The sequence below is a fragment of the Notamacropus eugenii genome, chromosome 6 (assembly GCF_028372415.1).
Source record: "Notamacropus eugenii isolate mMacEug1 chromosome 6, mMacEug1.pri_v2, whole genome shotgun sequence".
Classification (NCBI taxonomy): Eukaryota; Metazoa; Chordata; class Mammalia; order Diprotodontia; family Macropodidae; genus Notamacropus; species Notamacropus eugenii.
The window spans coordinates 313166986-313182836 of record NC_092877.1 but is presented as its reverse complement, the minus strand read 5'-3'; the positions used below and the strand labels follow the sequence as shown (position 1 = coordinate 313182836).

Here is a 15851-nt window from a genome sequence, read left to right as displayed (position 1 = left end):
GATTCAAGAAAGTAACCTGGCCTTCTTCTGTGAAAATTTTATATTAGTCACTAGTTGACACCAGATTTCTTCTCTTGATCAGACTGTTTAAATATGGTTATAACTTGGTTTTTAGGACATTGAATTTAGAATCAGGAAGAAGAATTTCAAATCTTGCCTCACATGCTAAGTGTCTTCTAAAGCTAGTGTTGCTGAATTTTTTCCCTGTATACCATGCATGTCACCTAGTAGAGATCTGCAGATTTGTGGGTTCACATTGTAATTTCACATGGGGAGTCTGGTAAATTATAATGACCCCAAATAGACAAAGACCCTGGGCTATGAATTCATATCTTCAAATAATGCTTTAATATATTTAAGGATGGGGAATGACCTCTGCCATAGTGACAAGCAATTAACAAATACTTGCTTACTCAATACCCTTAAAAAAAACTAAAATGGTAGACCTGAAGAAGAAGATTTTCTCAATTACATTGACCAATGTGTTAAAATTCAAGCCAGAGATTTCAGGCTTACCTCTGAGTTTATTGACTCAGGAGATATAACACCAATTCAATTAGTAGAAAAGGAATTGTGCCCAGAGCCAATACTGGGCATTATGCCTCTCCTAAAGCAGATGATAAAGGAAGGTAAGAAAATGCAAGACAAGTCATACTGGCCTGTCAAGGGTCCCACCTAATTCCTTATGACGCGTCTTATGCAGGTGACACGTTCTTGAAGGTGTGGATAGGCAGTTAATTTCATGTCGAGTAGGAGGTGTGTTTTGCTTCTTTTTTTTTTTTTAACAGTGAGAACATTATCTGAATTATATTCATTCTTGTTGGAGCCCAACACAATGCAGCTCACAGCAACTGAATACTACTTTTGAATGAGCTAAAGCAACTTTAGACTCTGATTTTGCCTCAGTTTCTGTCTCTGTCTCTGTCTGTGTCTCTCTGTCTGTGTTTGTGTCTGTCTGTCTGTCTGTCTGTCTGTCTCTCTCTCTCTCTCTCTCTGGAAGAAGAGTCCATCAAGAATTTCTATTGGATGAAAATTCAGTGTAAGAAGAGGAGAAACCCAGAAGAACAGTGCTGTGAATTTCTGTCCTGTCCCCTTCCCACCAAAGTTATGCCTTGAAGAGAGTTCAATTCTGCTGGACACTGCAAGTGGAACAGCGAATCCACTTTATATTTCACTTTCCAGAAGTGGTGGAAAAGAAAGGATTGTCTCATTTGGTTATTTCAAAGATGACTTCATATTTCCATCAACTACGGATTCTGGTTTGGAAAAATTGGCTAGGTGTCAAAAGACAGCCGGTAAGTAGAAGTTATGGGGTTTCTTTCAAGGCAGTCACAAAACTTATAGTTATCAGGAGGTCGAAAGAAAAGATGTGTGAGGAGTATGCTAAGGAGAATAGCACGTTCTTTAGAATTCATTCTTGTATCTCTTTGTAGTTAGTAGGACATGTCTAAACATGGAAAGGGAAAAAAAAAGCTTGGCTTCCCATAGACTCAAAGAATCAGCCAACGTATTATCTCAGCAAAGGAAACATTATCCGTTTTATTACTATTTAGTAAGGTGTATCTACAGACCAGGTTAAACCCAGTATGTGGAGCTAGCAATGAGTTCCAGTTTCAGGCCAAAATGCTTTTGAATATTTTCTTTACAATTCATCTAGAAACAGGATGAAATTAAGGAATCTTTTGCTTCTTCCCTCCAAAAGTACTAATTTAAAAGAACAGATTTGAAAACAAATGGGGAATAATATTCAGTAGAGAGTTGATAGGTCTGAGGTAAAATGAGGGGGGTATGGGCAAATTAAAATCAAGACTTTTGTAACAAGATATGTGAGGACTCTTAGAACCAAAAATTCCATTCTATGGAAATGGCAAATAAAGATTCAAGATGGTCTTGCTGAGTTGCTTCCATAGCTTTTGTCTTCCTCATGATGTTCATTGCAAAATCCTTTTCTGTTCTTACACCTATGTTTACTTTTCAAATTACAGAGTAGGCTATTAGATTCTCACCAGATAGTATCCCTGGAGATTGGGAGTGGAAGTGGCTTATGCTTATTACATGTCACAAATTCAGAAGTGTTAGAAAACTTGATAAATTCAAAATGGGAACTCTGTGCTTTAGTCAAGTACAATATTTTTCAACTTTTGTTGAAAAACTAAAAATAGCTAAATAGTTTATAGATTATGACAAAACAGCACTTACATGTATCTTTTATTTACTTATAGATATGTGTGTGTGTGTGTGTGTGTGTGTGTGTGTGTGTGTGGCAGCCAACACATCACATAGGTACTGGAACATAAATATTAAGTATTCTAAGAGAAGGTAGTAACTGTCAACTTGACTTTCTGAATGTGGTTAAGTAAAGGTGGCTGGTAGGAATTATATTTTCATTCTAGCTGATCATAGGCATGGGATTATAAACTCATTAGAAGCTTGGTGGCTTCTTTGCAATGGAATAAGCACAAAAGTATAATTCTCTGTCATGTGGCAGCTACCATAGAGAAACTGGCAGTTATTTAAAGGCAAACATTAACTCTTCAAAAGAATTGAGATAAGAGTTATTCAGAACAATTGTACTTAAATGGGAATGCGTTAGGAGGGAGGTTTGCATGAAACAAAATTCTTAGAGTAAAGATGAAATACCTAGACTTTAGCCCAATGCCAATGTCTACTAATAATGGACACTGCCATTAATAAACAGACCACTGAAAGAAGACTTTTTCTTATAACCTGAGTATTACCCACTGGTAAGAAAAACTCATAAAGAAGAGTTTCTCTGGTTACTATGCTTTTTGACATTTTAATAGCAACATCCTTCCTTATCTGGGAAGTTGTAGTTATCTTTCTCTACTCTAGGATCAACATTTATTTAGGCAAAGTAGATTGCTGCCTGCCTGATGTGATTGCAGCAGTGACCCAAAAGGTGAAAGGAGTGAAGGAACCATGGGTGAATGAGAGGAGAGGTTGGATTTGGAAACAAATGTATGAAATGAGGTTTAGTGGAGAGGTGAGAGGTTTTAGAAAGAGATAAAATGTAAAGTGCTGCCTCCAAATAACTCCCTCACTAATCTACCATTTTGCCTAAAATGACCACCCTTGAAGCAGCTCCTGAAAGTATTGTCTTCAGAAAGATTTTGGAAAACTCACTCTTATTACTTGGGAAAGAAAAATGCATTCATTTCCATAATTCTTGAATTAGTTTATGCGATGGAATGAGTGTCACATGGAAAGGAATGAGAGCAGTTTTGATGGCAAGGAAGAACCAAGGAAAGGCACAAAACATGAGGTACTATCAGTGAAGGAAAGGCCTGGCTAAAGTCACCTCAAGGAAGGTCTCTGGTGAGCAAGGGGCAGCAGAAAAGAATTAAGTACTTGGAGGAGGGGTAGTAGTACCTTTCAAGGGAGGGATCTTGAAAGGAGATAAACTTTGAAATTTGAAAATTAAGGTAAACTGAGAGACAATGTCCTGATCATAATCAATTTATTAGGCTAGCAGTAATCAATAAATTGGATCAGTGGCATCTTTCAATTTACCAAGGACCTCCCTAATGCCATGGTCCTTTTCAAGAATGAAGGATAAATGTCAACCCTGTGAGGAGTAGGAGCTGTCACACTAGGGACCCAACTGGAATTAGCCAGTTGGGCAATGTAGTTCTCTTCTCTCTTGTCCTCTCCTCTCCTGTCCTCTCCTCTCCTCTTCTCTCCCTTTGGAAACATCACAAGATATCTTGGGGTTTACAGACTAGATTTCTTTTTGGACCATTACTTAAACCCAAATCACTCTGGTTGTCACTGATTGACCAAAAATATGTCCCAGTCCAAACCCCACTTGGTCATTGTTTGGACCCTGAGTGACTCAGAGTGAATGTCCCCTCCTAGTTTGATTTTTTTTTTTTTGGACTAGGTTAAAGAAGTCATTCTTTGCCTCATTTTTCTGCCCAGCCTTAATCATTGAATGAGCTTTGCCTCAGAGAAACTGAAACCTGGGAAAGACCTTAGCTTTAAAAGGCCAACATCTTCCACTGCACCTGGAGTCATCTCCAGTTGTCCTGATATGTATCTGGCCACTGGACCTAGGTGGCTCCAGAGAATAAAATGAGGCTGGTGACTTCACACAGCCCTCCTTCACTTAAATCCGGTTCACCTGCAAGTCATGGCATCACCTCGTTGATGTCATGGTCTTCTTCTAGAAGGAAGGACAAAGAGCAACAACAAACACCCCAGTTTAGGACTCACCAGCCTTATAGTTTTGGGTGGAGGGAATACAATATGACTAGTTACAGGGTAGAAAGCATCATGGGGGTAGGTACCTGATTGGTTACATCAAAGAAAGTGTGTGAGGCTAATGACAACCCCTCTCTGACAATATGTGAATTGTTTTATGGGACCTAAAAACATCTTGCTAATAGACCTGAATTATCAGACTCCCTGGATTTTCAAAGAGGGGTAAGGATGGACAATATACCATTTAAAAAGTTTACTTACAACTTTTAACTAAATAATTTACAACTTATAATCTTACAACTAACTCAAAGGAAAATCTGTATTGCTGAGCTTAATTTAGGAAGGAGAAAGGTGGCTTGTGCAATTATATACGATAGGTAGAAATATAGAATGGGCAGCTAGGTAGTATAGTAGATAGATTACTGGGCCTCATCTTCTTGAATTCAAATCTGGCCTCAGACACCAGCTATGTGACCCTGGGCAAGTCACTTAACCCTCTTCTCCTCAGTTTCCATATCTGTAAAATGAGCTGGAGAAACAAATGGCAAACCATTTCACATCTCTGCCAAGAAAACCCTAGATGGGGTCACAAAGAGTTGGACATGATTGAAAAACAAACAAAAAATATCTGCATATAGAATAGGGTCAATTACAGAATAGAATCAATTATTAAATAATACAGAATAATTTCAGTCTCCTCACTTTATCTACATCATGGTCTTATTCTTTATCTTAGAGGACAAAGGGTTCCACCATTTTGGTGATGCATGTTAATATCCATTAGATAAGTTGTAGGGGGCTCTTTTATCAATAAGGGGATTCTTTACCTATTATCCAGTCAACATTGCTAGCAGCCTGGGGCAGAGGTCTTGATATTGATTCTAGAATCAGAGGAAATGAATTCAAATCCATTTTCTGGCTCTTACCAGCTGTGTGATCTTAGGCAATCATTGAACCTCACTAAGTCTCAATGTCCTCACTGGACTGAAGATGATTATGGGACTATGTTATTATTGTTCATGTATCTCTAATCTCTAGCCTGGTACCCAGTATATGGTAGGAACTTAATTTGAGCTGATTAGATTGAATTGATTTCATCTGTTCAGCCAATAATTATTAAGCACAACCTATTTTTTGAGATAGTCACTGCTGGGTTCTGAACAAACAGGCTAAAATTTTAAAGTGAAGAAGCAAAACTAAGCATAATAAAAATGTCCTAGTGAATTGAAGATGATTAGAGAACCCAGAAACAGCTAGGGGGGTGCCGTCAATGGAGCACTGGACTTGGACTCAGGAAGACCTGAGTTCAAATCTGCCTTCTGACACTTACTGGCTGTATGACCCTGAAAAAACACTTAAGCTCTCTCTACCTCAGTTTCTTCTATTGTAAAATGGAGATAATAATAGCACCTACTTCTCAAGGTTTCTAGGAGCATAAAATGAGATCAACTATGTAAAGCACTTTGTAAACTTTAAACACTAGCTACTATTATTATTGTTAAGGAAGTTCATTTACAATATAAATCTATGCTCGAGTAGAATAGTAAAGAAAGGATAATAGATATGTTATATATATATATTTACATATATATATATAGGATAATAGTATAGATCATCAAATAGAAGCTCAGCGATTGCATTTGACTGCTAATATTACTAACTCAGATATATATGTTTACAATTTGACAAAGTGATTTCCTCATAATGACTTTATGATTTAGACAAATCAAATGTTACCATCTCCATTTTATAAGAAACCAGAAGACAGAGGTTCGATGATTTCCCCTTATTCATTCAACTAAGGGATAGGAGCAGATTTTCTGATTTGGCTCAGGGCTCCCTCCACCATACCCTGCCATCAGTGGAAAGGGTTGGCAGGATCGTAAGGGCACAAAGTTTGGAGAAATATTTACTTCTCAATCCTTCTTGGTCACATGATTTCTTCTTCTTGTGTTAGTCATCAAGGGTATGCTTTTACCTGTTGGAAAGCCTACAAAGACTGCAGTCTGCTAATATTAGTTATAAGATCAATTCATAATTTTATGTTACCATTTACTCAAAAATGCTGGTAAAAATTCATCAAGCAAGCAGCAATATGCTAGATACTTCATAATATCAGTTAGGCACAGCCCCTGTCTAGTTGGGATTAATAGCCAGGCAGAAAAACAATAGGATAGAAATACATTCCAGGAGGAGGTGGGTAGCACTAAGGAGGCTCATTTAATGAGGTGCTTATTAAAAACAGGAAACGGTCATGGAGATGGCAAAGTTTTTCAGCTGAGAGAGAGCAAAAATGAGGCACATGGTAGTCAGTCATCCTTAAAGAAAAATGGTCTTTAGGAGGAGGACCAGGGGATAGCTTCAAATCTTGGTTAGAAACTCTATCCAGTTCTCAATCCCTGACCTTAGGATAAGCATTTTCCATTTTCCTATAATTTAGATAGTCTTTCAATTAATCCCTAGTCTAAGACTTCATTATGACAGAGAAGTGAATCTGTGTTCTCAAAAGTAATGTCCAAGGACCTCAAACTCTATCATAGTACTACCAAGATGGGAGCACTTTGAATGCAGGTCTGGAGGAGGATTGTGAGTCTGTCATAAGTATTAGTCTGAGTAAGTTCAGGGAGGTTGTCCAGCAACTGATGGGTATTTTTGGCCACAGTGACTCCAGAAGACTGTTTCTTAAGGCACAGAGCAATTGTGGTCTGAAATGGCAAAGGGGGCATTCCCACTTGTGAACCTGAAAACACTGAAGTAATTTACTGGACATTTCATGTCTTAGGGTAGTAATGGACCCTCTGAGTCTGAGTATTCCAGTGAGTACTTAGGGTAACTCATTTTGTCATTAGCTTTTCTATTACATAGATTATCTACAATTTAATAATACCCTGAAATTCTTTTTGAGTTTCTTCCTTGCTTTATATCATACTCTTTGATAGCTAAGAATCTGCCCTGTCTTTTCCTTCAGTCTTGGTGATTAATTGGAAAGCTAGGTGGCTTATGCCTAGGTTGTTAGTGCTGGTTGATATAGGTCTAAATCCTAGGTGATTCAAAATGAATTAAGGTCTTTACACATAGGAAGCCTCTCTCTGCTGGTACTGACTACAGGCCTCTACTTCCTTAACTCTGTCCCATTAGAACTCTTTAATTACCACCCAAATGTAAATCTAATCCTACTATGAAAAAAGAAAAAAATATGGATGTTAGATGTACCAGCCATTTGAAGGGTAAATTATTTAAGTATTTGGTAGAGAAATTTGATGACGTCACATCGATCCAAGTAAAGCATATAACTTCTAGCAACTTGGGATTCTGATTACTTTTTTTCAGTTGGTCATTGTGATTGGTGGAGAAAAATCAAAGAAAAAAGCCATAGCTATCCCAGAAATATAATGTGGACAAGGGAGTGAATAAAATAGAATCCAAAGAGTCAGGGGCTGCAATTTGTAACTAAACCCCATACATATTATGCCAGACTTTCTTCATAATTAATTTTGATTTTGGTAACTAATCTCTTTTCCTTTCATTTTAACACAATTTTTTAAGCATAGGTTATTTATTAAGTACAGCTACCCCACAGGATATACAAAGACAAGATGAAATTGTCCCAGCCCTCAGAGTTTACATTTTATGGGGAGGAAATCACCTAGACAATAAAATCCTATGATCACAAAATATGTATCTGGAAGGAATTTGAAAGATTACCTGTTTGAAATACCTCTTGTTATAGATGAGGAAATGGATTCTGAGGGGTTGTTATTTAGGGATTAATAATAGTATCATTTCAATAGTGCTTTAAGATTAAAAAAACAGAGCACTTTACATGTATTATCTCTGGATTTTCACGACTCTCAAAAGCAGGTGCTATTATTATCCCTATTGTACAGGTAAAGTAACCGAATCTGAGAGAGATTGAGTGACTTTCCCAGCGTTACACAGCTTGTAAGTGTCTGAGCTGAGTTTTGAACTCAAGTCTTTCTAGTTACAAGTTGAATGACAGTCCATCTAGCTACCACCAATACTGGGATGGTGCTGAGAGCATTGGTAATAAGGCTTGAGACCTAGTTTCTCAAATTATTATGGACCAGCCACTCAGCCTCTACAGGCTTCAATTTCAATTTTTGAAAGTAATATTACTGTTATTGAGAATGAATAGGAAGCATTTATTGGGGGAAAAGTGTGTTAAGTGCACATAACTCAAAAGTGGACATGCTTTGTATCTTAAAATCATTGTTTGCTAAGATATATGCTGTGTGATAAAGCAAACTTTCAAAACATTTTTAAAAATGCAAAGGGGAAAAATGAAGAGATTGAGCCAGATAATCTCTAAAGTATGTTTCAACTAAAAAAATCTGCACAATCTCACTTTTTATGGTGTAAAGCTTACTTTACATAAATCTTGAAGCATCTTGTTTTTATCTGACAGTGATATCACACACATTTGCCTTTTAAGATGAGTTTGTTCAGAGTAAACAAGGGGTAGGGAAAGTGGGAACAAAGAATATATTTCTATGGGAAATGTTGACATTTTTTTCCCCAAAGCATAAATCTGACATTGCTTATCAATCTGAGGAAGGCAATGACTGAAGTTTGACAAAGAACGACTTGTTCCATTTTAGGCTGTATCAATGAAAGTGGGATGGTAGTAAGGAGTTGGTCTCAAAGTTAGAAACACTTGGATTCAAGTACAACTTTTACACATACTGGGTTATTGGGCAAGTCAGTCACATAAGTACTTGGTGTTCCAGACTATAAGCCTGAAATTTGCAGATTATAAATTGCTGAGAAGGCACCAGTCTGCATTGATAGAGGGAGTGCCCTATACCAATGAAATTATGGGTTTATTCCCTATCCCTCTTAATCAAAGTATTAGTTTACAGACCAAGGGAGGTTATATTATATCCTGTGCTAGCTAGAACATACCTGCAAAATTGCATTCAGTTCTGGGTACTATAATTAAGAGAGATATTGATGAATATGGGAAGTAAAGGAATGTGATAAAGTGATGGGTCCGGAAATTGTCATATGAAGATCAAGGAATTGAGGGTGTCTAACCTAAAGAAGAGAAGACAGGGAGACTGTGAGAGTTTTCCAATCATAGAATAGGGGATATTGTTGAGTAGTGGGTCTCCTATTACTAGAAGGGTTACTTCAGAACTGTTGAAGGGAGAAATTAAATAATGTTATACTTCAATGAAAAAATTAATTCTCTCACAGGAAAAGATTAAGCAGAGGCTGGATGATCAAATATTATAGCAGAGCCATATGCACTGGGTTGAAGGTCAGGTTAGTTGATATCTAACATTCATTACAACTCTAAAATATTATTTTATGAAGGAGTAAGATGTAGAAATCTTTTACTTTTAGTAGAGTTGGGGTACAGGTATACATATTAGAATTTATAACTGCCAATTGAAATTTGTGTTAAAACTGTATCTTGTTCTGATTCCCCTGATCACACCTGCCCTCCCTCCCCCCAACTTCTGTTCAGTATAGTAAATTTATAAATAGCCAGTATAAAAGGCCAATAGCAGGAAATAAGATTGCCAAGGGGAACCTGGAAGTCATATACTTTAAAGCTCAAAAGGATCATAATCGTAAAGTTCAAAAAAGATAAAATGAGAACAATTTACAAATTGTGTTGTATATTAACTAAAATTCACATACCCATAGTATGTGTTGATCTGCAGAAGCCATCTAGGTGCTGCTTTCAGGGCTTTTTGGTCTTATGATGTATAAATCTCAGTCAAGTTCCAGACATCTATAGTAAAACCAGCAGAATGCTGAAAAGTGCTGATAATGTTGAGATGATGTGGTCATAATAACTTTAAAATTTTACTGACAACTTTAAGATGATATGGATATGTTAATGAACTAACTCCCCAAAATCTTATCAAAATGAGACCTCAAATTCCTGCCTGACCCTACCTCTTACCATAGGCCTTCTTCCATCTCCATTGGGTCCATGTTGCCCAATACTCCTAACTCTAATCCATGATTATGGGACCCTCTCTACTTCTTGCTTTCCCCATCCTCTTTCTTACACTGCCTTTTTGGCCATCCCATCTCCTGTCTCCACTCCATTTGCCTCTGTACCCCTTTCACCATTTATCCTTGTACTTTCTGTGGGGTTTTTTGCCCCCATACCTTCTGTACCTAATTAAAATGATTGCCCCTTAGTTCTGCTAGTTGTGGTTTTGCCCAGTGAGTATACGAAGAACCAGTGTGCATGCCATCACTTCATAATTTCACAAATTATCCATTCAAAATGTACCAGTCAGCACTAAGGGAAACTCCACATCTCATATATCCAGGATAATATGAGGTCAAGGGATTATTTAAATATACAAATAACATCCCTATTTCATTTCCAAGTTTCCTTCCAAGGCTAAGTCTATGACTCTATCAGCCTAAGTCACAAAATTCTCTCAGATCCTTTTCAAAGTCTAGGTAAGAACAGAAATTATAAGGCTGGCTTAAAATCCCAATACTGGTATACACCAGCAGTGTCAAAATCACAGGGGCACTAGGCTACATACAGGAATCTCTCTGGACCACATATTGACCTTGTTTGAAAATATAATGTTATCTATGTTTTATTATGTGGTTAAATATTTCCCAATTATATTTTAATCTGGTCTGGGCTTCATTCAATACTGTTGTGGACTGAATGGGTGTGTTTGACACCTCCAGACTATAGACTTAAACTTGACTCAGTTACCAAATTATTGACCTGAGGCTTTATTGACTCAAAGCTTATCACAATGCCTGGCATATTAGAAAGTGCTTAATAGATGTTTTCTGACTGGCTGACTGACTGACTGACTGTGCATTGAAATGAAGACAGTCAAACTTTATTTTCCCGTTGTGGAACCTACTCTGGGTAGAGGTATTCTGGATGATGTCTTAGTGAATCCAAGTGATTCTTTAATTTCCCTAGCTTCTTGTCTTACAAATATTTTCCCATATTTTACTGTTCCTTCATTTTCAAGAAGTGGAGAAACTTTTGAAATGGACAGGAGGGAACTGAACTCTGGAGAAACGAAAAGATGCAATAACAAATGTCCACATGTTTCATGAAGTTAGATGCCAAGGGGCTGTGAGTTTCAAAAGCCAAACAGGAAGTCCCCTGGGGGGGATGTGGAAGAATTAGTTTTAGTTCATTTATAATATTAATTAATTATTTCCTCCAAATATTCTGAAGTAACCCTGATCTCCAGAAGTTTAATACCTAAGCCTTTACCTCCTAAAAAATACATTGCCCAATTACACAACTCATAGATTTAATATTTGACTGCCTACAAGGTTCTTGGTACTATACAAATGTCCAGGTTATTTATGATCAAGGTCAGCTCACTTTGGGAACAATAAATACTGCTGCTAGGAAAACATTATTTTTTATTTCACATTTAAAATTTCCAGTCTTCACATTTGCAAGATCATTATGTGGAGGGCTGTATTTTTATTATATATAACATGCTCTTGTATGAACAGGCCATTTAACCTTAGAATCCTAAGGGAAATCTCTGGATGATGGGTTTTTTTATGAGCATTCTGGTGGTTCTTGACATTAACACAGGAAAAAATGAATTAAGGCAGTTTTAATCATGTAAAACAAACAGTTTATATTTAAGATCACATCTACAAATAATTTAAAATTTATGAAAAATAGTCAAATTAATGACCTGATTCAGGCAAAATGGAGGCCTGATTGGTGGTCCTACAAAATTTGGGTCCTGTTTGTATCTAGAACAATGTTTTGTTACCTATCTTATCTGAATTACTTTGTCATTCTCAAGACTTACAACGTTATTATTGGTTGGAAAATGAAGGAGAAAATATTACTAGTATTAAGAGAGTTGCCTGGTGAGATTTAATGAGTTGTCCATCTTCACTCAGCTAGCCTGTGTCAAAGGTAGGACTTCAATCCAGGTTAATAGAACTCCAAGATCAACCCAGTATCCATTATACTGTGCTGACTCTCAGAGGTTCATTAAAGTGAGGCCATTGACACTTTTCATCATGCTTAAGTAAAAGTAGGTGCCATATATAATATAAAACTAGAAAACTTTCAAACACACACAAATTAAAAGAACTTAAATGTTTCAATGTTAAAGGAATGACAATATGTTGAGAATCCTTGTGGGATAAGTACAGATTTCTTGGTAAAATGGAAGATGTGTGTTCGTCCTTCGTGGTCAAAGAAGACCATGCCATCAGAGAAATGATGACATGACTTGCACTTGACTTTGTTTTGAGTGAGGGAGGGCTGTGCTGTGCAGGTCACCAGCCTCACTTCTCCCCCAGAGCCATCTGTATCCAGTGACCAGATATTCATCAGGATGACTGGAGATGAGCCAGGATGAGGCAATTGGGGTTAAGTGACTTGCTCAAGGTCACACAGCTAGTGAGTGTCAAGTGTCTGAGGTGAGATTTGAACTCAGGTCCTCCTGACGCCTGCACTGGTGCTCTATTCACTGCACCACCTACCTGCCCCAAAATGGAAGGTAGGCAAGAATGAATGAATGAAGTATTTATTAAGCTTCTAGTGTATGACAAGAATTATACTAAGTGCTAGGATGCAAATAGAAGAGTAAGGCTCAGTCCCTACTCTCAAAGAACTCATATTCCAATGAGGAGACAAATATATGGAAAACTTCAGCTGCAGATTAGATGGAAAGGTTTTATGTATAAAAAAAATACAAATGTACAAACAAAACAAAGTTTTCATGCATATGAAGTTTTAACTATACAAATAATATCCTCATATCATTTTATAATTGATCGAAAGTTTGCTAACAAACTTGACTGATTAGACTGAATTCTCTATCTCCCCTTTCAGACTCCCATTTACCCCCAACCTGACTCTACTTGCCTCTACTTACTTTATGTATATAAAAGGTACAGTGGCAAAGCAGGTGGTAATGTGTTTCTTTCATGTCATTTCCATTGATAAAAGCATATCTGGTTTTGATACTGAAGCATTTGACATTGAACTGGAAGCACTGATATTACAAAGACTGTCTTCATCAAGGTCTGAGCAAAGATGGTGGTCAATATTTTCTAGAAATTAACTCAGCATTTATTAAGCACCTACAATACACCGGCAGTCAGGTGGCACAGTGAATTGAGTTCCAGGACTGAAGGCAGAAAGACTCATCTTCATGAATTCAAATCTGACCTTATGCACTTATTATTGTGTGACCCTGGTCAAGTCCCTTAACCTTGTTTGCTTTAGTTCCTCACCTGTAAAATGAGTTGGAGAAGGAAATGGCAAACTACTCCAGCCAAATGGGGTCATAAAGAGTCAGACGTGCAAGAAATGACTAGAGGATCACAATAATACATTGAGCGCAGCATTAGACACTTGAGATAAAAAAATCTACAAATTAAACAGTCCCTACTCTCAAGAACCTCACATTTCATAGTTTTTCAATCTTGCTTTTCTATACTATATCACATTCGAACTCTTCAACAGTGTTCACCTATGACTCTAATTCAGAATATAACTTTGGTCAAATGAATTAGAATCATAGAATGTCATATCCGCCATGGACCTTGGGTGCTAGTCAGCTATTTTTAATCCCTCATTTTATAGATGAAGAAATTGAACCAAGGTTATACAATCAGCTGGTTGCATAACCTACACTAGAATTAAGGTGGTTTTTTTTCTTTACTTCCCAGCTGAGCTTTCTTAGGACTGTGCTAATGCTGTATCATTGACTATGAAGTAGAGGATATTAAAAAATATCACTGCAAAGATAGTATGGCACCAGATTGTAGAAGGCCTTGAATGCTAGGCTAAGGAATTTATATTTTATTTACAAGGCCATGGGTTGTGATTGAAGGACTTTGTGTGAGAGAGTGATATGACATCCGAACTATACATTAGAAATATTACTTCTGAAGAGAAGTGAAGGATTTGTCGTGTTTAAAAGCAGAGAGATGTGTTAGCAAGTTATTAGGGCAGTGCAAAATAAGTATTTTTTATAGTTCCCCTATGTTTCTATATCTGCTTCTGCACTATAGCTAATCTTTTCTGTAAACACATTTTCTGTTGCTCCCTGTTATTAATTTTATAGATCTATAAAAACCACAAGTCGTTAGTGTCTTCCAAAGGGAATCTTCCTGGCATGGGGAGAAAAAAATGACTCATCTCACCTTGATTTTGAAATAATTCTCTCCCTTGAGAAGCTTCACTGTCCTAGACAGGACTGTGGTCATCTTTATACCCTTTTGGAAGGATAATTTACATACTTTAGGGCTCCCACCTATTGACCATTAATAATTCATTACAGGTTGGAGGCAGGCAGATGTCTAGCCCATGGTAGGAAGATTATAGTACAGTATATCTAGTCCAAGTCAGGTTTTGTGGTCCGTCAATAATTAACATTTTAAAATATTGTTTTACAGCTTTGGTCACTTGTCCTGATTTTGTGGCCCGTCATTATTTTCATAATTTTGGCTATCACCCGGACGAAATTCCCTCCGATAGCAAAACCAACCTGTAAGTACTTCATCTGGGTTTTCTTTTATATCTTCTGGATTTGATTTCCAGTTCTCATGACTTCTATACCACTTTAGCATGTTGTTCTTAAGCTGACTTCTTTGGAAATTAAATCTCATTTAAGCTTTTTTTTTTTCCTTTATAAACTGTGGTTTTCCTCAGGTTATTTCAAATGGTCTAGAAAGTTGCCGTAGAAATATTTATCATCCTTGGTGGAGGGAGGACTGAGGAAGAAGGGCAAAGCACAAAGATCCAAGATGTTTTCTTATTTTTAGTTGTAAAATTTTTAACTCATTTGTTAGACATGTGCAATTGAAATTCAGCTTGGCCTGTAAAACATGATTCAGAATTCCTGAGAAGGATTATTTCCTATCTTTTGCAATAAATAAAGTAGTATCCGGAAAGATTCAGCAGACAGCATTCAGATTGTTCCAATGGTTTCTTGATTTTAGAGCCATAATTAAGAATATTTGTGTTGGTGAAAATTGAGTGTGTAGGCTGAGAGGAGGAGGTGAATGGGGCAGGGTGGGGGGGTTTAGTATGCACACAGACTAGTTTGTGACAGAAGCATAGGCAGTCTGTCTCCCTGAGAGTCTGGTCTGTGACCCTACAACACGGCCAATTGTTCCTAATACCCTGGGGAGGAAGCAAAGCAACGTGACTGAGCCTGGAAGAAGGGTACCAAGGAAAAGCAATTTTGGGTGTGGCCATTTAATGGATGTGTAAGGGACTGGGAGGATAGCTGCATCACACGGTGAGGACTAGTGGAGGACAATGAAGTGCAGGTTTGTCGAGCTGGAGGGTGGCTCTGTTGAGCAATTACCTCAACCCTTCTATGGAAGTGCCCTGAGGCAAAGCTCTGATCACTGCATCCTAGTTACACCTCTATTTTTTGTAAATGAAGTTTTGAGAAATATAAATGTAGAGTTATCAAAGGACTCAGTGGCCTGGTCAGGGCTTTTCCCACAGGTGTCTGTGACTATTTTCTGTTCTAGTCCTTTTTATAGACATTTGAAAAGAAAATATGGAGAAAAGAGGTTCATAAAATTCTTAGTTAATGCCAAGAGAAATAATACTTTTAAAGATATGTTTACCACTCAAGCTTTGACTGGTGTGGATCTTC

At 37.3% G+C, this 15851-nt stretch overlaps 1 protein-coding gene across 1 annotated transcript in view; it reads left to right on the top strand.

The window, feature by feature from the left end:
* Positions 1-822: 822 nt before the first annotated feature.
* ABCA12 (ATP binding cassette subfamily A member 12) overlaps positions 823-15851 on the top strand; it is a 227690-nt gene continuing 212661 nt past the window's right edge. The window contains exons 1-2 of the mRNA XM_072617503.1: positions 823-1295; positions 14635-14728. Of these exons, the coding sequence (XP_072473604.1) occupies positions 1227-1295; positions 14635-14728 (163 nt within the window). The 5' untranslated portion in view covers positions 823-1226. The remainder of the gene's footprint in view (positions 1296-14634; positions 14729-15851) is intronic.